Source organism: Mastigoproctus giganteus, chromosome 9 (assembly GCF_048544385.1).
Source record: "Mastigoproctus giganteus isolate SK-2022 chromosome 9, ASM4854438v1, whole genome shotgun sequence".
Lineage (NCBI taxonomy): Eukaryota > Metazoa > Arthropoda > Arachnida > Uropygi > Thelyphonidae > Mastigoproctus > Mastigoproctus giganteus.
Genome location: NC_143583.1, coordinates 177,156,481 through 177,182,383, shown reverse-complemented (window position 1 = coordinate 177,182,383; position 25,903 = coordinate 177,156,481). Strand labels below are relative to the sequence as shown.

Here is a 25,903-nt window from a genome sequence, read left to right as displayed (position 1 = left end):
TACTCGTTCCAGCAGCTCTACATCCTTCTTGAAATGAGGCCTCCAGACCTGTATACAGTACTCAAGGTGTGGCCTGACCAATGCCTTATACAAGGGAATAATCACATCCTTATCCCTGCTAGAAAAATTCCTGTATATCATTGACAAAACACCATGAGCTACTCTTGCAGCTCGTCTGCACTGCTCAGAGAACTTCATATCTTCCTGCACAATTACCCCCAGGTCCTTTTCATTCTCTACCACTGTCAGCGTAGTACCACAGAGTTGATACGTTGATCTGGGGTTACTGTTTCCCATATGTAGTACTTTACATTTGTCAATGTTAAACTTCATTTGCCAACTATCAGCCCATCTGCTCAACCTTTCCAGATCCTGTTGCAGCAGCATAGTATCAGTAGTGTCCTTAATAACCCTGCCAACCTTTGTATCATCTGCAAACTTGGACATTAAGCCTGATACACCATCATCAATATCATTTATAAATACAGAAAACAACAATGGACCCAACACTGAACCCTGAGGAACTCCACTAATAACATTAGTCCACGTTGAGCAGTGTCCATTGATTACCACTCTCTGTCTTCTGCCACTCAACCATCCCTTTAACCATAGCAGCAATTTGCCTCCAATGCCACACTTCTCCAATTTGTGCAGCAGTCTTCCATGCGCAACAGTATCAAAAGCCTTTCTAAGATCCAAATATATAATATCAAAGTTATTCCCTGCATCCAGTTCTTTTGTGACTACATCATAGTATCCAATCAAATTGGTCAGACAAGACCTGCCCTTAACAAAACCATGCTGTGTCTGAGCTATAACTGAATTCTTGTCCAGATGATCCTGCAGTGCTTCTTTAACCAGTGCCTCCATTAATTTTCCTGGAACCGAAGTTAAACTAACAGGTCTATAATTACTTGTGTCAGCCTTTGATCCTCCTTTGTGAATTGGGGTTACATTTGCACATCTCCAGTCCATGGGTACCTCCCCTGAGTCCAAAGAAGCTCTCATAATTATGGCTAGGGGTTTGCTTACTTCCTTTGCTGCCTCCTTTAATATAACTGGATAGATCCCATCCACCCCTGGTGCCTTTTTTATGTTTATCCTCAGCAATTTCTCCTCCACTTTCCTCTCAGTTATTAGAAAATAATCTAGCTCACTGCCAATGTTTACTTCACCTACGACATTCCCCTTCCTGAATAACTCCTCTTGTGTGAATGTAGATGCAAAATACTCATTTAGATTGTTAGCCACCTGAGCAGGATCCTCAACTGTTGAACCATCAACATCCAGTGGACCAATCTGATTCATCCCTTTCCTTCTTGAGTTTAAATAGGTAAAGAACTCTTTTCTGTTTTTCTTTGCGTCCTTTGCCAAGGATTTCTCATAATCTGCCTTTGCCTGCCCAATCTCCTTTGTGACTTGGTTACAGACCAACTTATATCTATCATAGGCTTCCATGTCACCCATTAATTTGTATGTATCCCATGCATTTTTCATCTCTGCCATATGTCTCATTAGTTCATCTGACAACCATTTAGGCCTCAACCTTGAACAATATTTCTTGGTTGGTATGTAAAGCCTGGTAGCTTCCAAGATTAGTTCCTTGAATGTTTCCCATTTTGAATTTGCTGGGTAACATCATCAGTTGGTCCCACTGTATAGAATTTAAATACTGTCTCAGACCATCATAGTCGCCTTTACGAAAGCAAAAACCCTTCCCTTTGCCTCTGATGGTAGTTACCTCCTTGAGTAAATCCCATTTCAGCACACTGTGATCACTGCCACCCAATGGTTCCTTTATCTGCAGATTCCTAATGCATGAAGAATCACTACTGATAATCAGATCAAGAGTATTACTCCCTCTAGTTGCCTCCCGAACATGCTGGTGTAGAAAACAATCATCCAATAAATCCACAAAAGCCCTGCTAGTGTGTGAGTGACCAACCCACAAATTCCAGTCAATATCTGGGAAATTAAAATCCCCCATTATAAAACTCTCTGATTTACTGGCCCATTCTATTTCCCTGTACAGTATCTTATTATACTCATCAGAGTCATTAGGCCTATAGCACCTGGGATACCTGGTTCTTGGGCAACGCGACGCTGTCGCCCCTCTCGCTAGTGGACGAACCTACCGATTGGGTTTGAAATGGGATGACAGTCTAACCTTCAAAGACAACCTCAATATGGCCATGCAGAAAACGCTCGCGACTCTCTGGGCAATCCGACAGGAGCTGGTTATTCTTAGGCCTAGAGGGTTCCTCTTGGATTACGTCCAAAGAAGTTGATCCCCGTACCAATCTGTGCATCTGTGCTTTGGTCAGGGGCCTCCTCTGCTCAACTCAAGCGATTTCTTGGAACAGTGTATTGGCTCCTGAGATGGATAAACAGGGCGATGGGCCTCCTGTTTACCATCTCTCGGAGCGTGCTCTACGCAAACCTCGGTATGAAACCATGGTAAACCATCATCAAGGAGAGAAATTTACACACCTTGGCACAACTGCTCTGTGGCCGAATGGATTCGCCCGACATTTGGGAAGTACGGTTTTTTTTTATGTGCATTAGCAACTAAGGCTATATTGCTCCTGGAATATGAGGTGGTCATTCCCTGACCTTTCCGCATCCTCCATATTTGGTGGTCACGGGCTCGAACCCCGGTCGAATCAAGAAGCGTGTGCTACGCACTGCTGCTCCTTCCTACCTGGCTACGGAGGCGCCTTTGGAAAGTAACGACAAACCCTCGGACCACCGAACGAACCGAAGGCAGTGCAACACCTTGTCTTATATCTTTACTACAAAACCTGCAATATCTAGGATCAGTGTTTCCGGCGAATACGTTCGAACCCGATAGCTCCCTGGGAATTGATGCCTCAGCTTTCTGCAGCTCGAAGCGCTACATACAGAACACCCTGAAAGAAGCGTATAAACTACAACTATTGACTCGACCACCTTCACAGTTTTGAAACTTCAGTGTCTAGCTTACTTGTAAATATAATGTGTTTTTCTTTCTTTTAATTCAATCAATGCCTTGAATATTTGTAATGTATACCCCTCTAGCCAAACCAGGCTGTTCCGGGGGTTCCCAGTGATGTAGAAATAAAAAAATTTGTTAATAATAATAATTATATATAGCTACACTACATCGCTACATTTACGTAGACGGTAAGTAATTCGATGTCAGTATGGATAAACGTCTTGAGCTAACAGATTTTGAAAGAGGGATGATAGTGGGTGCCCGACGCTTGGGTCACTTTATCGCGGAGGTGGTCCAGGAGTTGCACTATCCCCGTTCGACATTATCAAGAGTGCATCGGGAATACGCCATTTCCGCAATAACATCTCATCGTGGACAGCTCTGTGGGCGGAGAAAGGTAGTGGATGAAAGTAGCCGTCGACGTCTGTCTCGCATTGTTTCAGCCAATCGGAGAGCGACGGTGGCACATATCACCGCCGACTTCAACGAGGGAGGTTCCAGAAACGTCTCCACAAAGACTATTAGGCGATCATTAGCTGCAATAGGTTATGGGAGCCACCGACCCACCAGAGTCCCATTGCTAACACCAGGACACAGGACTCTACGCCTCAACTGGGCGAAAGAACATCGGCACTGGACCTTGAATGATTGGAGACGGCTCTCCTGGTCCGAAGGAACTATTCAGGCAGGTGGACGGTCGGTAATTGTCTAGGGCTTGTTCAACTGGCACACATTGGGGCCTCTGGTACGTCTAGACGCATCTCTGGACGTGTAGATCTTTGCAGACCATCTGCATCCCTTCATGGTCATCGTGCACCCACAGGGTAATGGACTCTTCCAGCAGGAAAATGTGCCTCCCCACAGAGCCGTAGTGACTGGAACATGGTTTGAAGAGCATTCTGTAGATTTTACCACCATGGAATGGCCTTCTCGTTCAACAGACATGAGCCCTGCGGAAAGGTCCGTTCGAGCTTTGGATCCTCCGCCCAGGAATGCGACGGAATAACGGACAGCAGTGCAGCAAGCATGGATGGAAATGCCTGTGGAACGCTTTCATGAACTAGTGGACTCAATGCCTCGCCGTGTGACTGCCCTAATCCGAGCGAAAGGTGGACCTACCCGTTACTTCCCGTTAAATAGTAAGAGCAGATTGCAATTGATTATTATGATTTGGTATTTCAGAAGTGGGAAATTTCAACATTGAAGTGTGATATCCTCAGATAATTCATTAATTCGGCGCATCACTATAGAATCGGTAGGGAAATATTCTGTAATTTTTTCTCAATTTCCCTCCAATTAAAATTTTGACAGCAGTCAGAATGCAAAACATTCTGACGCGAATGGTTTAAGGTTTCTTTTGCTTCGTGATTAAAAAAACTATTTCATACGAAGCTTTCACAGCCTTCAGAGATTCCTGAAAGAAAGAATGTTCCATTACTGTCCAATCTCATATGCTGCAGGAATCTCGCTTGGCAGGAGAAAATTCCTTTTAGCTAGATTTGGGTGGTTTTGGTTCAAAGTTCGTTCCAATCGGGAAAGTCACACGATATCACTGCTCACCATTTTATTCTTGCAAATATCAGAATGCAACTTCTACTGTACCTGGCATTCTTGGATGTCGTAGTCACTATACACAATTGCAGTTTTAACATTTAAAACGTGATTCATTCTCCATAGCTGTAATATTTTATCCTCCCTTATGAACAGGAATATAATAAATAGAAACTTGTAAATTCACAACTTTAAAATCAAATGCAGATTTGGGTTATTTCTAATAACCGCTTAGAGAGTTAAATCCGTGCGACTTAATTAATTTGTCTGTAAACTGTGTGTACAAAGTGTATAATAATATTCCTTGAGATGGCGCATATTTTCACCCAGTAATACGTCTTCATTAGATCCCTGAAAACAGACTCAATCTCTTTCGTGATGGACAACAGTAGGATAACTTCGAACTGCACACACCAGCCAGCTCGTAATCTCACAGCGTTTGCAATTATTTCTGATCCCGGAAGAAGACATTAAGGAGCATCCCCCCCCCCCCCCACCACCACCCACTTCGAAGATTGTGCAACCGGCCATTCTTAGTTCTTGTTACTTCAGTCATATATAAGTTCCACTAAAAACAATTGTCAGAGTATTCCAGTAAAAACATGATTGGAATTTTGTGCGTAACCTTTAGCAAATTCGTATCGAATTTTATATTTAGTAAATTCCGTGTATTCTCTAATCTGCTTTTCTGTTTTCTGGGATGAAAGACCAGAAGGAACAAATATGCAACCTCCAGAGATGGACTAACTCGTCGTGCAAATCCCATTAAATTATTTTCTTCGTGTGCTGGCCAAGAGGTTTCTAAATAAAGGAACTTAGGATTAAAAATTAAAAATTCTCTTTTTGGCTTCAGTTTAAATTAAGAAATATTTTATAAACTTGGAAAGAAACATTCCAAGTTATCTTCTTTCCAAGTTATCTAAAATCAAAGAGGATCATTTCCGTAATATAAAAATTAAACTTTTTAATTTAGTAATTAGTTTTACTCAGTTTATCAACCAAATAGTTTTAAACTGTGATAAATACGATGCGCATAACTGAACCGAATCAACCATTTTGAATAATCCATCTGATAGTTCTCGCTACCTAAGACTTCGTAAAATAGACTGCAATAAACTGTGTCCACGTGCCACTACTAAATAAACGTAATGAGGAAAAACTTCGTAAATCAATACGTGAAGGTTCTTTAACTGATTCTTGGAGAGATTCTTCTATTACATATTTTAAAATACGTAATAAATGAATTAGTGTTTTCTTCCTTGCTATGCCATGTGCTTCTGTTTAAAGTATGTCTATTGTTATTGTGTTTTAGGAACATCAGCGACTAAGGACCTATTGCTCCGTGTATATTGTCTGTAAAATGCGTGTGTGTGTTCTGAGGTCGATTTTCTGTTTGCTGGATGAAAAACCCACGCTACCCCTCCTCTGAGACCGACTAATTCAGCCACGTTGTGAAAAAGGCCCATAAAAGTTCCTGACGCCATCGATGGCATTCGAACTCAGGTCTTTTCGACCTGGTGTGGGGAGGACTGCGATCCCACCAACTGTTAAAGTATGCCTATACTGTTCATTATGTCAAATGTGACTGATATATCTAAATATAACTGCGACTCTCATATTCAGAAACACGTTATAAGAAGAAAATTCAGATAAAAATTGTTTCTCTTTCGTGTTTTAAATACCAATTTCCAACTCCAATTTGAATTCAGTCTTTTATGACCAGACTTGTTTTAATACGTGACGAATTTGAAAGTTCTTCCAAAAGAACTTTCAGAATATCATTCCTAAAAAGCAATTTATTGACCATATCTAGCATAAACAATATTCTAATAAACTGGACTGAATAAAAAGAACAAAATCAGAGGCAAACTCTCCAGTTGAATAAGAGACACCAGTAGTCTAAAAGTTGTTTGTCTCTCAAACAAGCTAGCTGCTCCACCAGAACATCAAATTACCCTTTTGCAACGCTCGAACTACTAACCCTGTCACTCCACCAACTTCGAGTCGCATAATCAAAAACACACAAGAAGAAGAAATTGTATCCTGGGTTAGCTTATTTGCTTTCTCCTATCAACTGCTGCACCAGGGCGAGAAATTTCTCACCCTGTCCTTAACATTTTCTTTCCCTTCATTTACCAATACTTCATTGTCTTCTTTCTTTCTTTCCCACATCCCGGACACTCACAGTTTTTTCCCCGCATGTTTATTTGTGTGATGGATGGGACACGAATGGAAAATACTGATAGCGAGCAACACGCGTAGAGACCCGTTCCAGGGATTACCTGAACGAGCAACGGTTGGTTAGGACTTGTTAAGACAGACACTTGAGAACTATTCATCTTCATATCAATTCTTGGTGCGTGTGACGGGCGTGAATAATAACGCTAATAACGTCGATGCAAACAGAAGAGACATATTACCATGGCCACGTTAGCAAACATCAAACTTTCTTCGGTAAGGGGATATCACGAGGCTTACGACGTAAAAAGAATCCGTCTTGTTTGAGAAAGCAAACTTTGCTAGCGTTGCTGGAAAACAGGTGGTTGGATGACCGAAAAACAAATAATAGTAAACGCGTGGCAGGGTAAACAGATGTCGCCACGGGCAATGAGAACTAATGACACTCCAGTGACAGCAGTAAAGCGGGTGGATGAAAAGGATTAATGACATTTCTATGGCAACTTCTTACTTGTTTGTGATGCGTTGAAACTGCTGTGAGGCTTGATTCTTTCCGCTTGCACTTTCAGCCGAGATTTCGGAAGCAGCGTCTGGTCTGAATTCACGCGATCGACTGCATATCGCAACGCCACCTCTTGATCGTTATTATAACCATCCAGCAGGAAACCTAAGATAAAAAATAAGACTCGTTTTGAAGATGCCAATATTTTATATAAACATTACAGTTAAATATAAATTATTCAGCTTTTCTGCACGCACCTCTTAACCAGTGTAATTTAATAAAAACAAATATTCGAATCTACCTCATTAGTTTAAGCACTAAGCGTATGTTTAACTGTATACTCACGCAGTTATAGAATAATTATAATTAAATGGGATCTAAAGATACCCAATCCGTCGAGTCTATGAAGTAAGCTCCTAGATTGAACCAGTGGGTTTCTTGGATTGGACTTGTACTGAATTCTTCTTCTTAATAATCGATATTTGCGAAAATAAATGACAGTGAATAATCTTTTACTTATAGAAGAATTTAAGTTATAACAGTTTTATGCTCTTTTAGTAATATTACGTTAGAATTTTAAAAATATATATATATTGTGTAGTATTTTAACTCCAAACCTGAGTGGACAACAGCGCAAATTAAAACTGTTCTTAAATGAATTTATTAAAAAGATAAACAGTTATAAGTTGAAGTTGTTCTTAATTATTATTAAGAAAAATTTCTTTGGCCAAATCCAAGGAAGCAATATTTTTTGTGTGGGAGGACTCCGTCCAGTATAATAACGGTTTTAGATTATTACTATACTAAAACCACTCTTAACACCACGTGAAAATTAATAATATAGTTTATTAGGCTAGTCGCCTACATTACTATACATTAGGGTGACGTTTCGGGTATCTTACCGATACCCATCATCAGACCAAGCTACTGGGGGAACAGAAAATGGAAAGAGGTATCGGTAAGATACCCGAAACGTCACCCTAATGTACAGTAATGTAGGCGAACAGCCTAATAAATTATATCATTAATTTTCACGTGATATAAGAGTGGTTTTAATATAATAATAACCTTAATGGAAAACAACCGCGTAGCGTCCTTCCCAAACTATAACAGCTTTAGAATTATGCTTTTAGTAATGACCACTCTTATACTACGTGAATATTAAGATAGTTCATTGAGTTAATAACTAAATTAATAACGAAATAAAATTCTGAAAAATATCTTTCGTGTGTATACAAATTTTAATGTTATTTACAAAATAAAATGGATCACCGTCGTAGTACAAAAAGCATCCGTAAGAGGGCAACATAATAATCTAGACGGATGTAGGTATTAGAAACAAACGAGTTCCCTTTTTCAAGTATAAAAATAACTCCGACCCCTTCCTCCAACTCAAAGAACAGCATACAGGGCTTGCAGAAGGTTGAATATATATATATTTCTTTTTTTTTTTTTTCATAGCAGAACGTTGACCTCTTTGCTGGGTCACAACTTCTTGCTGCTATGTTTTAAACTTCCGATTATGACACGCGCGGCCATATCTTCCCTCTTGTCTCCCGTGTCTCTAGCAGGTCATGGAGAGTACACATTTCTACGTTTTATCTCTCTCATTCTCCATCCTTCCCTGCATGAGGCCTCACTGGAATGTCTGTTTAGACGGACGCAAGCGATCTCTGACCCGGAGCAAGATTAAAATAGAACAACAGTTTCTCAAGAAAAATAAAACACTCTTCCTTAACGTCTGCCTCAGAAAGTACTCAAAGCACTGAAAAAGTCTGATGACTATCTCCTTGTAAACCCATAATTCCAGAGAACAGAAATTTGGTACTCTGATCCATCTCTCTCTCTCTATTTTAAACTTTTTCATCTCGCTGTGCTTAGATGGAATTTTATATATGCTAAACTCCATAATTTTTACGAAGTTATTGATGGACATTGATTTCTTGTTTAATCTCTGGACACCAGTATGGTAACAATGATCAACTTCAACAAGACGATATTTCATCTTCAGAAATATCCACTTAAATGATTATCTTTCTTAACTGAGCGTTAAAAATAAGAGTAGTTCACCATGACGTTCAGAAACATTGCATTTTAACAGCCCAACGTTTATTTGGAGAGAGTAAGGCACTCCCATCTGGTATTGGTCACTGTGAAAGCGCACTTGAAAGATTCCATTCGTATTAACAATCAATAGTTGAGAGAGAGAGAGAAATACCAGAACCAGATAAATTGTTCCAGGGACGGAAATGAAAACCCAACACATTTCCATATATTACAAGGTTTCCAAGAGTGGATAAATGCTGAAGCTAATGACATCCTTCGCATTCCTACCGAGATAACTATTAACAGCCAAGCGTTCTCCAGGACGATACGACTACGACAAAATCCCGAACATTATGCCTCGCTCGTAAATCTTCATTGGACGTTTAATCATACGAGATTCCATTCCAACACTTTCGCATTTAAGCTTTGTTTGAGTTTCGGAATAAATTAAAATGCATTTCCATCAAGCATTCCCGTATTGCGAAAAAAAGGAGACATAATAACTTCGCTGGCTTAATGTCCTAATAAAAAGCGCTCTGTAAACACCGTTGCAATCCGTAATCGGAAGACCACCTCGGGTCATTTTCTCAATAGGAGCCTGTTAGAAAGAAATGACACGCAGCCTCGGTGTTTCAATGTCATCTCTTTTACTGCGACTGCGGCCATTGCAGGATTTCCTGCACTCCCTTAGATCCATTTGGGGTTTTTGTTGCGTCGGGTAATCAGTTTTTTTTCTTTCCTTCTCCTGCATCCAATCATCAGCGTGCGGATCCATCTCGCCTAACTGAATAAGCAAATAACTTATATGCTAAACTCAAAAGTAGGACATTAAGCATTCTAATTACACTTGTTAGCTATTCGGTTTCGTGCTATGATCGCCATTCAATCTCCTTTCTTTTTCTCAAAGATAAAGGCCGCATTTCATTCAGACAAATAAACCGACCTTTAAAACACAACCTTTGTTTGTAAGCTCAGTATACTAACGCATTATTTAAGTATAAAGGCTTTACGGTACTCTAAATTATCCAATCATGAGATGTCGTGAAATAGCATTCCGTTGAAAGGAACAACCGAAAGAATTTCATTTTCAGAATTTCCAAGTTCTCTTTTTACCCATCATTATCCTTTTCTCTTCATCAAAGATTCTAAGAGGTTTTCTTTACTCTGTCTATGTAGAGGCGACGAATAATAATGCGTCATCATTTTTTTCGTGCGATAAGATGAAAAATACATTAGCGATAATGATATCATAAATACACTGATGTTCATAAGTTAGATCATCACTATAAAATTTGTGATAAAAGAATACCTACTTTATGGAATCCTATCCAATCTTTAGTGGATGTTGATGCTGTATAGCGTTTTAGGAGCAGCAGCGACTAAGGCCATATTGCTCCGTATATACTCTCTGTAAATTGCATGTGTTCTGTGGTCAAATTTCTGTTTGCTGGACGAAAAACTGGAGTTTTTCGTCCAGCAAACCATGCTACCCTTTCCTGAGACCCACTAACCCAGCTACCATGTGAAAAAAGGCTCATAAAAATTCCTCACCTCATCGACAGGATTCAAACTCACCTCTTTTCCACCCGGTATGGAGAGGACGGCGTTCTACCAACTGTACTACCCATGAGGTCCTTTAGTGGATGAGTTATTTCAAGGCTCAATTGTACTGAAGAAAAATGCATCGTGAGATCATAACCATCCAAAACTGAGGGTCCAGTTCTTCACAGTTCAGTCGTTCAGTGGGGATTATATTAACTCCTGACAACACAAGAAAACTTTCATGGTGTTTAAGCAGGAAAGTTTTCCACTCCTCACCTCAGAAACAAATCTTAGCGCATGGAGCGTTCAGGTCGAAGTTAGACTTTCTCAAGTTCTTCGCCTGAAAGAATCCCGGGTATGCTCAATACAGTTCAGCTCCAGCTATTTGGATTGACACTATCCGAAGAATATCCTCTTTTTTTTTTGAAGAATCTGTCGAATATCTAGGCCCTGCTTTGACAAGGGTTATCATCCATGAAAACGAACCTCTGCAAAGGACTCGATGGTCTCAGTCGTATGCATTTGAGCAGTCAAGGTGTATCTTTCAAAGATGGAGAGATCGATGCAGCCGTTCATCATTATTACTAACCGGACCGTCAGATCACCACGAAGCTAATGGTCCCTTTCCCTGACAGCAGAGAGTCGGTAACGTGTTCGACGTATTCTCCAGATGAGAATAGCCGAGAATCTGTTTCATGCTGACTAATATTTACAGCATTTGCTAGCATGACTGTATAAAATTTAAAAAAACAGGATGAAAATATGACCAAAATTACAAATGCTACATACGCTTTCTCAAAATGAAATTTAATTACACAAGAATCGACATTGTGATTCCATAGAGAAGAGTGGACACTTGCAGCCAAATCTGCAGGCGGGCATTCTGAAATATTTGAGTATCGATCGTACTTTCAAAATTACAACAGATGCTTGTCGGTTTAAAGATGGTTCATTTTAAGTCGTCCGTGAGGTAGTACTGAGAAACCTTTCTCTTTTACTTATGCTCAAGTTCACTGCAGATGGATGCAAATCTTGGAAAAAGAAATAAAACCTATTACCTCAATTGAGAAAAGCTATTCTTTAACAGAAGTTTCTACTAAGTACTAGTGCGTTGAAATCTATTATGTCAAGAGCTGTGGAAGAATAAGCCCTCAGTAAAAAAAACACTTTAGACATCAAAAACAAATGCAATTGTAAAAATATTATGTACTAAAAAAAACACAGACAGATTTATCTCTTCAGTTGAACTTTGTAAATAATGGCTAGCATTATCAGACACCAAAGCCTGTGCTCCAGCAGTACAAAAACAATTGATTGGAATGATGTCTCTTGACAGAATCTATTTAGTGACGAGCCCTAAATTAAGTTGGATGTGCAGATGGCAGTTTCCGAGTTCATCACTCTGCTGGTGAATCAGAGTGCCCATTTAGCAGTGTTTCTGGCGAATATAATGCTATGATACAGCATCAGCAACCCCCACAGCAATTCTCACTGAAAAAATTTTCGTATTGTTGTATCCTCGTTGTTAGAGGAACAATTCATTGGAAAAATACACAAATCCTAGGAATAAAACCATGATTCTTTTCTCTAGAGATCATTTTCCAGACGGCGCATTCACTTTTCAATACAACAACGTTCTTTATTGTATGAATAAAGTTGTTAAACCCTGGCTGGAAAGCAGAGACGTCAATACTCAGGCTTTGCCAGTTCACTTGCCTTGACCCGGTCGAAAATTGCTGGACTGAGCTGAAAATGCTAGTAGCTGCAAAGAAATTCTACACATCTTCTTGGTATCCTGTCACCTCTGCAACACAGGTGTCAGGATGTTATTGTAATCAAAGGATACCCGCAAAGCACTAAATTTTGCAAGAGTGGTAAAAATCTCTTATATATAAATTTCCTAATTTCTGAATACGTGAAGAATTGTATTTATAAAACAATTTAGTGTATTCTTAATATAATGATATATAATAATGTACAGATACAATGATCCAGTCATTCTTTGCGCAACATTAATGCAGAGAATTCAAACTAAGGATGCGCTGCACAAAACTCAAGTTCTGACGTAAAAAACATAGGCACCATGAAATGCACGCTAGTCAAGATCTGCTGATTAATCAACTTGTAAAGAGAAGTACAGAACTGTAGATACCGGCGAGAGCGATGAATGCCCTGATGGCATTCTTGGTTCTATAAATAAATTTCAGATATATACATCTTTGATTTTTTAGTGCTAATCTTCATCAGTTGTATTTCCAAACAGTAGGAAATTTGACGATATAGCGGTAATAAATTGACAAATACAAGCGATTGACCAATTGATCCATAGCTTGTATCTGTAATATTGCTACTATCGATCAATAACTATTCTTCAGCAATTAGAAAACTTAAAAAACCATTCTGCCATACGTTAAATTTACAAATTTGTTAACACATCTGTCAACATCTATTTTGGTCCTAAAAGGCAGCCCTCGACAAGTCTAGACAATACCATTTTGATCCCAATCTATACCATAAGAAACACGTCTAAATACCAATTAATTACTTTCGCACTGATACTGTAGAAATCATAGAGATGTCTTCTTTCCAGAAAACAGCAACGATATTTTCATCTTTGCGGTTATATGATGCAACGCAATGCAATGTACCAAAATGCAGTTCTTTGATTGTGAAATAAGTGAAACAAACTATCATTATTCCTCGCTAAAAATATACCACGAGGAAAGTAGAAACTTGTACCCGTTATTCAAGTGCTTGCCAAAACCACGTGATGGGTAGTTGTGGCTTGTACAGTCAGTGATTTTACAAACATCTAGAAAGGAATCAATGATAAATTGGAAAACATGAAAAGAAACTTAAATCATCTCTAAAAGTAAAACATCTAAAGCAGCATTCAGTCCAACGAAACCACTGGATTTCCCAGGTTTGCCTTACACTTCCAGAACTATCCTTTAATGGTTTAAGCACCATCCAAAATGCGATTTCTCAATTCTTCTGGCATGGTAATACGCGTAGAAGAAACTATGGATTCATACAACTCCATACAAAATAATCTAAAGGTGTGAGGTAGAGTGACCATAGTAGTCATTGTACAGATCCATGTTATTGTATTTGGTATTTAAAAAGTCAGAAACAACTCGTGAAAAGTGGACTGGTGCACGATCTTGCATAAACCACATCCTCTGCCAATTTCAGTGTATACGTGTTCCATTTCTGAGAGCCTTGCTAGTAAGAATTAAGGCCCAATAAGATGTCCCTAAAAATACTACACAAACAGTTAAGGAACGTTAATCAAGTAACAGACACTACTAGTATGTACTATGCCACGCTGTTATTCACCTAATAACTGGTAAGAAAATATGAAAAGGATCAATGAAACTTTGAAACGTAACCAACAAGTAGCGAAAGGAGTCTTGAAGCCCATATTTCCTACAGACTCTTGGAGAATCTTATCAGAATATACCTGTAATTCTATCAGAGCCTCAGTGGCAATGGTTGGAGAACACTCGGCCGTTGAGGTAAATTTATTCAGCAATTTTATTTATAAGCTTTCACTTTGCAACCAGAAACGTGAATTGTGCAGACACAGGCCAAACACTCGCCAGTATTATATTAATCAGAAAGCAGTCCCAGCAGCACTTTACAATTAATGTTGGGATTGAAGGTCTCCAAATAGCTCACTGTAGATTACACGCGTGCTTATTCACATAAGCGATTTGTTCAGTATAAATGAGTAATTGCATTATCAGAGATAAATTGTGAGCATCGGGGCAAGTAATTAATGGAAGTATATAAACTTAGAAGCAATCTGAATGATTATCGTTGTGCGCTCGGATTATAAGAAACATCCGGCCATGGGTCTCTGCATTGCTCGTGTAAATACATCCTTGAATGCGCAACACTGAATATCAATGATTTCCCAAAACTAACCAGTCTAAATTCATTGATGCACAACGTATGCATATCGTGGATTATTGCGTGCCTACGGATAGGTTATTATTTAATTTAGGTGACATTAGCATATTCAGGATGCGTAGAATGATTATATTCCAAATTTGTCCATCAGTTATTGGATTATTGTGCTAGGACTGCTATTGTATGATATTTTACAAACAGAGATCCGTAACGAAATTATCAGTTGAAATTTTATGACGTCTGGAGTGACTGAACTAATTTGTCCACCTTAGTCTTCAAAATCTGTGCTTCACAATGACACGAAGTCGATTCTTAGCCGCATTATCTCTACTGAGATGGATAATCTTCTGACAGAACGAGTGGCATCGGATGATGACAGCCTACAAACGCGGGGACATCATAAAGGGAAGATAATATGCAAATGTTAATTAAGATTAAATAAGGTATTAGCGAGTAAATTTAAACAATTAATTAAGGAGGAACAGTAAAGAGTAATGCGCTCTCTCTCTCTCTCTCCAGGGGTGGTTGAAACTTCTAACTGAACTTTCTCTACCTTTTCAATTGCACTGCTCCAAGAAAGTCCATATGCTTCAAGTTCTGTATTACAGAATTAGGTAAGCAAGAAAGAGGAGCATTCGTGAACATCAATTGTTTTCTAACCAAAGAATCAGACAGGGAAAATATCTTCAGGATCTGCAGTGTCCCACTGATCGATAACTTTTATAGAATCAAACTTTTTGCCATAAAACATTGTCACGTAACCATGTTTCCCACCTTGCCAAAATAGGCTCTGGTGGAAGAGGAAGGCCAAGTTGCAAAAAATGCAGACGTTTTTCCGCATCGGGTTGATTCTCTGTCTGGTCATAATAACTACAAAGAATCATTCACAAATTGCAGATGGAGAGTAATTCTTGTTTTTGAGAACTTTAAAAGCAAGTTAACAAATGCGGACGGGAAGGCTATTTTCTCAACATACCAATAGGGCAACAAACATCTGCCATGGTGGACATCAAGATACAATTTTTTCCAATATCTTGACGAAACGCTAATAATATCATCATAAATAATATTAAGATGATTCTTTCTCAGGATTCGTCTGGAATGTTTTGATCTATACAATATCTTTTGAAAGCTGTATTGGTTAACTTATAGAAATAGATACTGCTGCTTTCAAAGGCGAGGCAGAGATCCTTTAAAAAGTCACTTTTCTCTTCCCTTGAGGTATGGCTTGGTTGAAAGCAACTGATCTGCAATTTTTCTTTGCCTTTTCTGGCCACAGTGTGTGGTGTTGTTTTCGCATGTTGGTCGATCTCTATTTTCTGTATGGAACATGCAGGAAGTTTACAGGATAACTTAGCTAAAAAAGTAGCACTTTTCTCATCACATAACCATCGGCTCTTATAATTTATCTAATTTTTTTGTATACTTAATTCAAACTATCCATTCCACAACACCAGATTGAAAGTTTGTTCCAACAATCAACTACCCTCTGACTGAAGGCAAATTTATTTCCGAACTTCTATCATGCAACTAACCTTCCTCAGTGAATTAATGTCCCCTCATGTATGTAGTTTGATCGAGAGGAAGAATCCCATCAGTATTGAACTTACGCAATCCGTTCAAGGCCTTAAATGCATCAATCAGATCAACTCGAAGCGCCTAGTCTCTAGATGCTGCAATTTGCAGAACCATTCCTGGTTACAGCATCCTTTTGTTTCCCCTGGCCAATCTTGCTGCCTTTCTCTGCATCCATTCCAATAGATCCACATCCTTCTTAAAATGAGGACTCCAAATGCTCACCTCCTAGTATTGTTCCCTCCATATCCTGCTGTCAAAATTCCAGCATGTCACTGACAAGACCTCATGATTTGTCCTAGCAGCCCATCTGCCTTGTACATATGACTGCTTTATATTTGACTGCACAATTACCTTCTACGTCTTTTTCGTACAGGAGTGTAGTGCTACACCAGTTAGCATATGTTATTCTGAGATTACTGGTTAGGTTACTTCAGAGATTACTTCAGAGATTACTTCAGAGATTTACTACTGAGATTACTTCAGAGAATATACTCTCATCCAAAGTTGACATGTTTTCAATGATGAAGTCAAATTTCTGAGTTTAATACCTGAAAACTAATTAAATTATATCTTCACCATATGTAATTTAGATACGAATAGGTGAATATTTTCAAAATTGACATCGAGATAAACTATAAGCATTTGTCACCACTTCTGTTATTTATGACTGAAAAATTCATCGACTCCTTGGGTTGCCGCCTAAAGGTCCGACTTTGCAGGAGCACTCAAACTAGGGTACAATATATCTAAGGTGTTTCTAACAGAATCCATACTAAAAGAAGCGCTCTTAGGAAGTGCTCAAAGTGTTCCAAACAGCGTCCTTGCTGCAACAACCTCATCAAAATATTCCGTATCAAGACCTTTGAAACGCGTGACATGAATGTATCTTACTGCGGGTTCTGAACCGATTATAAATATCCTAATTATGGGTTGTACTGATAGATTTGATGAGTTCAGAAGAATATATGTCACCAGAGAAAATGGAATCAAGATGACATTCTTGAAGACATTTAGCGATGCAGGCAACAGTAACGCTAAAATTAATAATGATGGAAAACTTCGGAAGTGGGTCACAGAGAGAGGCTTTTATGATGGCCAAATTCCTTACATCAATCTTCTCAAAGAGAATGCGCAGTCATCGTTTAGCCGAACTGGAAATGTAGTTTATGTAGCAAAGAGACAAACGAATGGAATATTTGGTACTTCCACGTGCAGATGAGGAAATTGCTATAATGAATGACCTTCTCATCCAATTGGGTTCTTAATGGGAATGTCTTCGGTAATGAAGTTCCAAACAGTCTTAAAATGGGAAACGATTAAAATCATTAATCATCTTTATTGGAGTTATTGACAGGTATGGGTGGCCTGAATATTCTCAGAGCACATTAAAGGTTGCGAACGATGGATGCAAGTCAAACGGACACCGCAATGGCGCTGCTGTCTGGATATTAAGCGAACCATAAACTCAGAAGAATTCCGAACTCACCTCGCATTGGAATAACCTCACTTTTATTTGAAATTTAAAAACGCTTTATTTTTAGCATTAGTTCCTTATTTATAATTAACCTGATAATCTCATTTTAAACAGTCCTAATCATACACCCGCCATTTTTATAATTAAATATGTGTTGTAACCTAATCACTCTGTATAAAGAATGCTGGTGTATACACTGTAGTACCAAAGTTAGGGAACAACTGCATAAATTAGTAAAACATTCTTAGAAAAAGCTAAATGAATTAATTTGTTCTTCGAATAAAAACATTAACAACTTCGCTAAAGATAATGCAGATAACGTAAGAATGTTTTCAAAGATAAAGATCATCAGAACTTGCTATAACACGTCCATACTATTTCTGCGAGATTCTCTCTATCTTCAGAAACAAATCGTTCTTCGTTTCATCGAGACAACCTCAAGAGAAACAGAAGTTGAGTGAAGGAGAAAACAGTTGTCAGACAGCAGGCAACTTGCACAATGCATCAGACTTACTTGTTTATTTGAGTGTTAAGAAATGAGTAACCAAACATGTTTTTTCTATCCGTGCATGCGGGCTGGCATTCGAAGAATGTGCGCTACCTTGGACGAACACCGGGAACCAAACTGCAAGAGCGGACTGACTAATCATTTGGGCGAGATTCCTTCTCGTGTAATATCGCAAAAGCTCTCGGAGGTTTTCACCACCCACCAATCCAAACAGGCAGCCCGTAGCAAAAGAATCCGCGATATTTATTCTCTCATTTGTTTCAACATCAACCATTTTTGTTTGTACGGAAAAGAACCATTCTTGTTAAAAGAGACCCCACATTAATGAAATTCTGACTGTTTAGAGAGCGTTAGCCGAAATCTATTGGCGAATTTAACCTCAGTTCGTTGCGCTTTTAGACAAACAGAACGAATAATATTTTATAACACTAAAAACCAAATATGGCAGAAACTAATCTTAAATTAGAGCAGTATACTGCTTTGGCTGCAGTTATATGGAACCGAGCCAGCATTCATCTCTCATCTGAATATCTTGTGGAGTTCTTTATGAAATACATTGGAAGCTATCAAAATTTAATTTTGAGGTTTGTTTCCACGGGCCATCGAATACAGCCCGTAAGAATAATTGTACGAGGGCCTCCCTAAGTTTAAAATCGTCCAGATGGAAAAGGAGCGTAACAATTTCTAGTCTCCAACTGGACTTGAACCTGGACCTCTCCAAACGAGTGATTAATTCTGAGCTAAAGTAGTTAGTTGGGCTCGTGGATTAGATAATTCACGGACGTATACCAGAGCTAATATTGTATATAGGTAGATAATAATCCAGTGGTTGGCTAATTAGAAGAATAAATTATGGAAATGAAAAGAAAGTTAATCCAGTGCATACCTTACTGATTGAACAGAACTTGGTGTTGGAAGAAATTTCCTTCTATTACCATCTATTCTTCCCACGCCAGTCTGTAGGGGTTTCCCACATATCTTGACTACGACGGGTATCCCCAAGCTTCGCGCAGTTAAGAACATCTGACAGTGACGTAGTGAGGGGACGCGGCTATGCTGTCGGTATGATTTAGCGGTAATTAATGAACACCTAAAGCAACGGCCCTGCCCCGAGATTGGTTGTGAGGGAACCCTACAAATGGCACCAACGGCTTACATGTTCGCGCCGAAACGATGATCTTCTTTCGTCTGTCTTCCAAATCACTCCCTCTCCCAAAAAACATCGGCAAATTATCTGGCCATAGACTAAAAAAGGCCCCTAACGTAGCTATTTAAAGCACGCGTTTTCAATTACAGCCTTTCAAAATTTTCTGACAGAGAACACCCGATCCCATTAATCACCCGTATCGGGGCAATTGACAAGCACACTCTGGTGGCGACGGTGGAGGAATAACTTCGGGCAATAACGTATTAAAGTCAGCGAGAACACCCGCTATCGGAGAAAATCAAACTTGAAAAGCTTTTAAATATTTTTTGTTGTTTTGTTTATTTTTTTTTTACTGCTGTTCATAATGTAGATGGGAAAAGCAGTTAAACCGATTAGCTTCAGTTTTTAAGAAATTTTATTTATTAGGAATGTAATATACGCAACAAAGTAGTTCATTAAGAATATAATTCTTCATTAAACAGGTCCTTTTTTAATAATCTACCACATAAAATCGTTAAAAACTAATTTAGTAGGCTATTTTGACACTGGGCGATTTTAAGGTTCGATCCGGACCTTAACTCCCAGATCCATTTCCTCCTCTACTGTTTTTAATTCAATCCTACCAAGTGTATAATTTATTTGTGGGTTGCAATTCCCCAAGTGTGTTTAGCAGCAATTAACCACTTCTCTGACCATCTTCGAAGTCTGTTGAAGTCATCCTGAAGGAGCTCTGATTGGCACTGGTAATTCTGCCATTTCTGCCAATCTTTACGTCGTCTGAAAATTTTGAAATCACGCCTTCTATCGGTTCATCGATGTCATTTATGAAAATGAGAAGCAACAGTGGTCCAAGAAACGATCCTTGAGAGGCCCACTCCTGACGTTATACCAATCTGAAGAATATCCAATAATCACAAGCCTCTGCCGTCTGCCCTGCGACCACCCAGAAATCCATCTTAGAATCTTACCAGTAATCCCAACCTGCTCAAGCTTATACAGCAACCTGTCATGAGCAACTGAGTCAAATGCTTTGCAAAATGCAAATAATCTATGTCGAAATTGTTCCCTACATCCAGCTCGTGGGTAACTCTGTCAAAATAGCCTCCTAAGTTAGTGAAGCACGATTTTCCCTTAACAAAGCCATGTTTAGGGAAAATAATGCTTAACTAACTTAGTGCCTTCGTGGGTAGCACAGTTAGTAGGCTCACCGTCCCTCCCACGCCGGGTGGAATACACCTGATTTCGAGCCTCGTCGATGACGTGAGGAATTTTTATGGGTCTTTGTCAAAACATTGCTCAGTTAGTGGGTCTCAAGCGAAGGTGGCATGGTTTTTTCTCCCGGAACTCAGGTTTTTCATCCAGCAAACAGAAAATCGACCTAAAACCCTACTACAACAACTAACTTAGTAGACTATTTGGACACGGTTGCTCATCTTAAACGCTTTGTCTCCCGAGTGTAATCGCAAATCCAAGTTTTCAATTTAATCATAAGAATTTAAAACTAAATAAACTTTACAATCTTATTTGAAAGTTTATCGCAGACTTTCATTTATTATTCCGTACAGTTTGCGAAACAACATTTCAGTGGAACCCCACAGACAACCCCTGTTACAATATTAATCACAGTTACACTAAGAAACCGTTTTCCATTTTTTTTCCCCCTCCTTTCTGTCACTCACATTTGAAAATGGCGTGTAGCTGCAAAAGTACGCATTTCAGATTCCTCTTCCCGGCATTATTTCTATTCCAATCCTCTCAGTTTATTGCACAAAAATTCCACGAACGAAATTTGTGTCTGATTCTTTGCGTGCGCATGCGTATACACAAAACTGTTTCTTTGTCCACTGAAAAAAAAATAAATAAATAAAAACGGGTTCCAGCAGCAAACTTTGCGATAGTAACTCGTCGACGTTTTTCGGAACGAAAATCGAATCCTGGAGGACGAAGGCCAACGGCCCAAACCCGCAACCACCCGATCTTCACTCGAATTCATTATTGCGCATAATCTTCTGTTTATCTGAGAAAAGGCAGCCGACTATTGAAGATACTGAAGGCAAACCTGAGCACTTCACGATAGCAATACCAGCTGTCGCCGCGATGTGTTCCGCTTCTCAAGTGACACTGCGGACAGCCCCGATAGTATTATCAACGATTTCCATGACCGTACAATTGGGCAAATACCGCTGTAAAGCAAAGCTCGCAAACGCAGCGCCATTTTTACAAAATTGTGGAGTTTCCGAACGATCGGAACAACTGGAGAACACTGCAGTCACGTGGCACGAAGGAGATTCTGTAGTGGTCGCCACACTTTTCAATTTCTTACCAAGAGTTCCTAGAAACGCTTCTGGATAGATCCTATCAAATATACTGAGCTCGAATCTTAACTAATAATCGTGTACATGTTAAGAGAAACTGGAGAAACGTACTCCAGCCGCCATTTTGAATTTCCCCCCCCCCCCCGAATCAACATTAGCGCCATCATTGGCCGCAATAATTCCACATCTGCGAGTGTGTCAGAAGTTCCGGCCCCAGAAAACAGTAGTGGATATAAAGGTGAGGGGGTAGGTGGTTGGGAAAGGGGGCTTCATCAATGAGGTGTGGTTTATTTGAGCCTGCCAACCGGTCGATGGGAGTTTAAACTCTCATCAATCATGCAATATTCGGGCTTCGTGCAGCTAATGGTGTTTTAATTTCCTTTCTTCCACTCCGTAAATAGATGGAGTCGGGCCAGAAACTAACTGAACTCTACGATGAGGTGTTACGGAGGGAAACTTTAACACTTAATGTCATCTAGAGGAAATTAAAGTCGGTCCCAAATCTCTAATGACCAGTTCGGTAACCCTTTGCTCCACTAGACTAGAAGATTAGCTGCCGACAGTGTTGCACTCTCCACATCTTAACCGCTGTCTACCCACCCCACCCCTACTCTCCCCCACAATCGAAATCTAAGGAGTTCGCAACAGAATGGAAAAAAGTGAGCAAACCTAACATTTAATAGCACGTGTTGACTTGTGAGGGGCATTCAGGACTCGATGAACGAAAATGCGCAGTTGTTCAGTCGCTCAGCCGATCGCATTTTAAGAAATATCCCCGATAGACGCCACGGCGAAATGGGCACGTGCCAGCAAGCGGCGAGTTTTGAGTTAATGGTCAGTGTAATACGACATAAATTAGTAGGGAATCGTACGTATACTAAGCCACATTTACGGCGGGCCCCCCTCTCCTGGCTCCTTTAGTGTGACAAGAGGGCCTCCGTACATTTTAAGAAACAGCGGAGTGTTTATGAAAATGCGACATCACAATTCAAATCGGGAAATTCAAAATATTCTCGATTTTGGAAAAATTTTGGCTAATCGTAGAGGGCTGTTAGTGGCACGGAGTTTCCTACAGCATCTTTTTCTTCCCAACCCCTCCCCCCATAGTGCTCGTTAATATTTTTGGTTATTTTATTTTTAAATTAGTTCTAGTAACCTTATCTTACTTTATCTATGCTCCTGGTACACGTTGCGCAGCACACACACACACACGCACCCAAAGTGGGTCAATCGCACGCAACAGCAACTTCGTTTTTCAATTAAAATTTTCAATGAGGTGTCATATTTACTCGCAAAAATTCGAGCAGGATTAATCTGCCCAATAAAGAGTACGATTTCGAACAGGAGGATAAAGATCCTGAGTTAACGCAATACGGATGCTCCCCCTAAGATTTAAAACGTCCAATATTAAGTAATATGCATAATATAAATATGAAAGTCAAAATATAAAGAGAAGCAGACGAAGTACGAAGGAATGCGAACTATTTCATTGAGCGTGGCCTTAGAACACCCTGCCAGTTCCTTATTATTAAACATTAATGGTCTATTTTTATCGTTGCCATTTCAGCAGAAAATTTGTTCAAGCACGTGACCAAGTACCTGTCAAGCAACGCACGTATTTTTATCTTATTCCTAAATTACGATACGAAGGAACAGGAGTGCGAAGTAGTATTTTAAGTGTCCATAATAAAAAGGCGCCACATTACGTATAATAATAATTCAAAAAACAAACAATCCCTGGCTTCTAGCAGACTACACTTACATTATTCAACACACGAGACCACAACAATAACTGCGCGCGAAGTGCCTTTATTACGCGATAGTTTTAATCGTACATAAACGAACAAACAATAAAAAACAACAATCGAGCCAAATGATTGTTTCTGTTAACGTCCAGTTTTAATAACCGAAGCAACAATTAAGTGAGACAACAATTAAAACAGACGACAATAAATTAAAGACCGCAGCGAATTCGAGGTGACAACAGTTTCCTGAAAGAGACAATTACAGAAACAGACCAACAATTAAAGGCTGCACCAATTGTTTCCCTTAGTACTGCGTCTGCTGCAATTAACATTAATAAGGCTTCTGTAATGGAGCAATAATTCGTACTGTCCGACAGACAATTCTCACCGCGGATTGCCACAAACGGCTGTTATTCGCCTTCAAATTACGAGCGTGTAACGAACATCAAATCAGCCTTTGAACATCCACCAAAACTTCTTTTGATTAAATTTTCTCGTTGTAACTTCTGCCACTCGAAGTGAACGAATATGAGGGAGGCGCGATGACTAAAAGAACGGCTTACCCATAAGTGCATCGCCATTGTTTCAGAGAGTCTCATTAATCCAGGTACAACGCAAAATGTACTGGCGCATGCGCACAAACGTAACGTAATAAATATTTAAAGCGTCAAAATACGCCACGCGCCTACGAAAATACATAGCTTTTCGAAGATGAAAGAGAGAGCCGGTTAGATGCAAGAAAATTCCGTTATCTTCAATAAGCTCGCGATGTTATAATTTAATCATATGCTGACGTCACACTCGCCATGTTAGTGGTAAACATTGTTAAGGCAAGCCTTCGGCAGTGTTATTAAGTGCGCGAGTCGGTCCAGCAGCTGCTCACAATGGGAACGGGGAGGGGATACACCACAAATACGAAATCCACAACGAACAGCGCCGGGGAGAATAATTGCGTATATATTATTCAACGAAATTCCGGCGTCAGAAGAACGGCGAGACAGCTGAGGTGATAAACACCCACGAAAGCGTGTTTTCTACTAAAACAAGGTAACTTCGACCCTTCTTGGAAGGATCTGTTTTGGCATAATTTTCTTTTGAAAGCGCAAAATCGAAAAAAGAAATTTTTCTTAAGCCGGCGCTGTCTTAGAAACGCCGTACGAGTGACTGAAGTCATCTTATAATGCCGCAGCAGACACGTCGCTCTTCGTTCTAGACGTCATTTGCCTCGAATAAGTCAAAATCCTTCGCGAAAATCCTACTGTTTAGCGGAATCTGTCGGTTTAATGCTGCGGCGTCATTCACAGGGCCACTGACCTTTCGTAACCTGCCACTTAAATGTACGGCAAATGCTACTGTGCGGTCGAAGATTCAATATTTACCTAAAGTTCCGATCGCAGCTGGTGAGAACGCTGTATTTCTCGGCACAGACTTAAGTAATTGCCATCAGAAATTGGCGTCTCTTTGTGGTCTAATTATCTCGAGCCGTACTTCGATGTGTTTACGATGCAGTGGCCCACTTGGCCTTTGCGGTCAGCTAACGTACACAACTTGGCTATATTATTTAACCGGCAGGGCGTATCGAGCGAAAGGGACATTCATTTATGAGCGCAAGCAGTGACCTCGCCGAATGCTTAAAGATGTATGGCAACGAACCACCTCCGCATAACCCCGCAATTAATTTTATTACGCCGTTTTAACTCTAAATATGGACCAGAATTAAACGCACCGCGTGTTTATTATTTAGTTTTGCAAATTTATCGGTGCAGGTAGAGAATTCCACAAGCCGCTTATTCGAACCTGCACGAAGTAAGAAAATACGCCCTTAGCTGCGGCGAGTCGCCGTGTCTGGCGTCTGCAAATCACTGAGGAAGTGCTTGAAATGCCTTCCGGTTCTGTATGTTACGATGTATAAACAGAAAATTCAGCAGTTGGATAACTTGTTTTCTTTGGTATGCAAATCCTATTTGAGCTTCATCCAAAGAAGCTCCAAGTTTGGTGAATGTCGAAAGTACGTATCACGTTTACCCAGTTTAACCTTCCATCGCATTCTAATCGACTGTACGAAGTGCAAATCACGGAAATACTGATTTTGGCCCGCTGCCAACTCTCCAAATCAAGGTTATTAAATCTCTGGGATGAGATATGACTAACCCATATTTATAGCGATTTCTAAAAATTCACGTAATGCCATTCTGCATGTTTTATGGAAACCAGCTGTCAGAACGCGCGTGTACAAGGAGCGTCTTTGACTTCTGTGTGGTAGCTCCGAAGCTTCTTTTTTTTCTTTTTTTTTTTCCCCGACAAACAGGCCATCATATGTTGACACACGGCCTCTGTCAATCGTTCCTACAAATGTGGGCATTTCTTTAGAGGGCCTACTCACCATCCCTCTCCATATAGCTCGCTTCACTGCTAAAGATAGCTCTGA

At 39.7% G+C, this 25,903-nt stretch overlaps 1 protein-coding gene across 1 annotated transcript in view; it reads right to left on the bottom strand.

Annotated features, from left to right (window-relative positions):
- Positions 1 to 25,903, bottom strand: part of LOC150080904 (uncharacterized) — a 256,611-nt gene that overhangs the window by 215,141 nt on the left and 15,567 nt on the right. Inside the window, exon 3 of the mRNA XM_090380849.1 lies at positions 7,215 to 7,370. Within this exon, the coding sequence (XP_090236975.1) occupies positions 7,215 to 7,370 (156 nt within the window). The remainder of the gene's footprint in view (positions 1 to 7,214; positions 7,371 to 25,903) is intronic.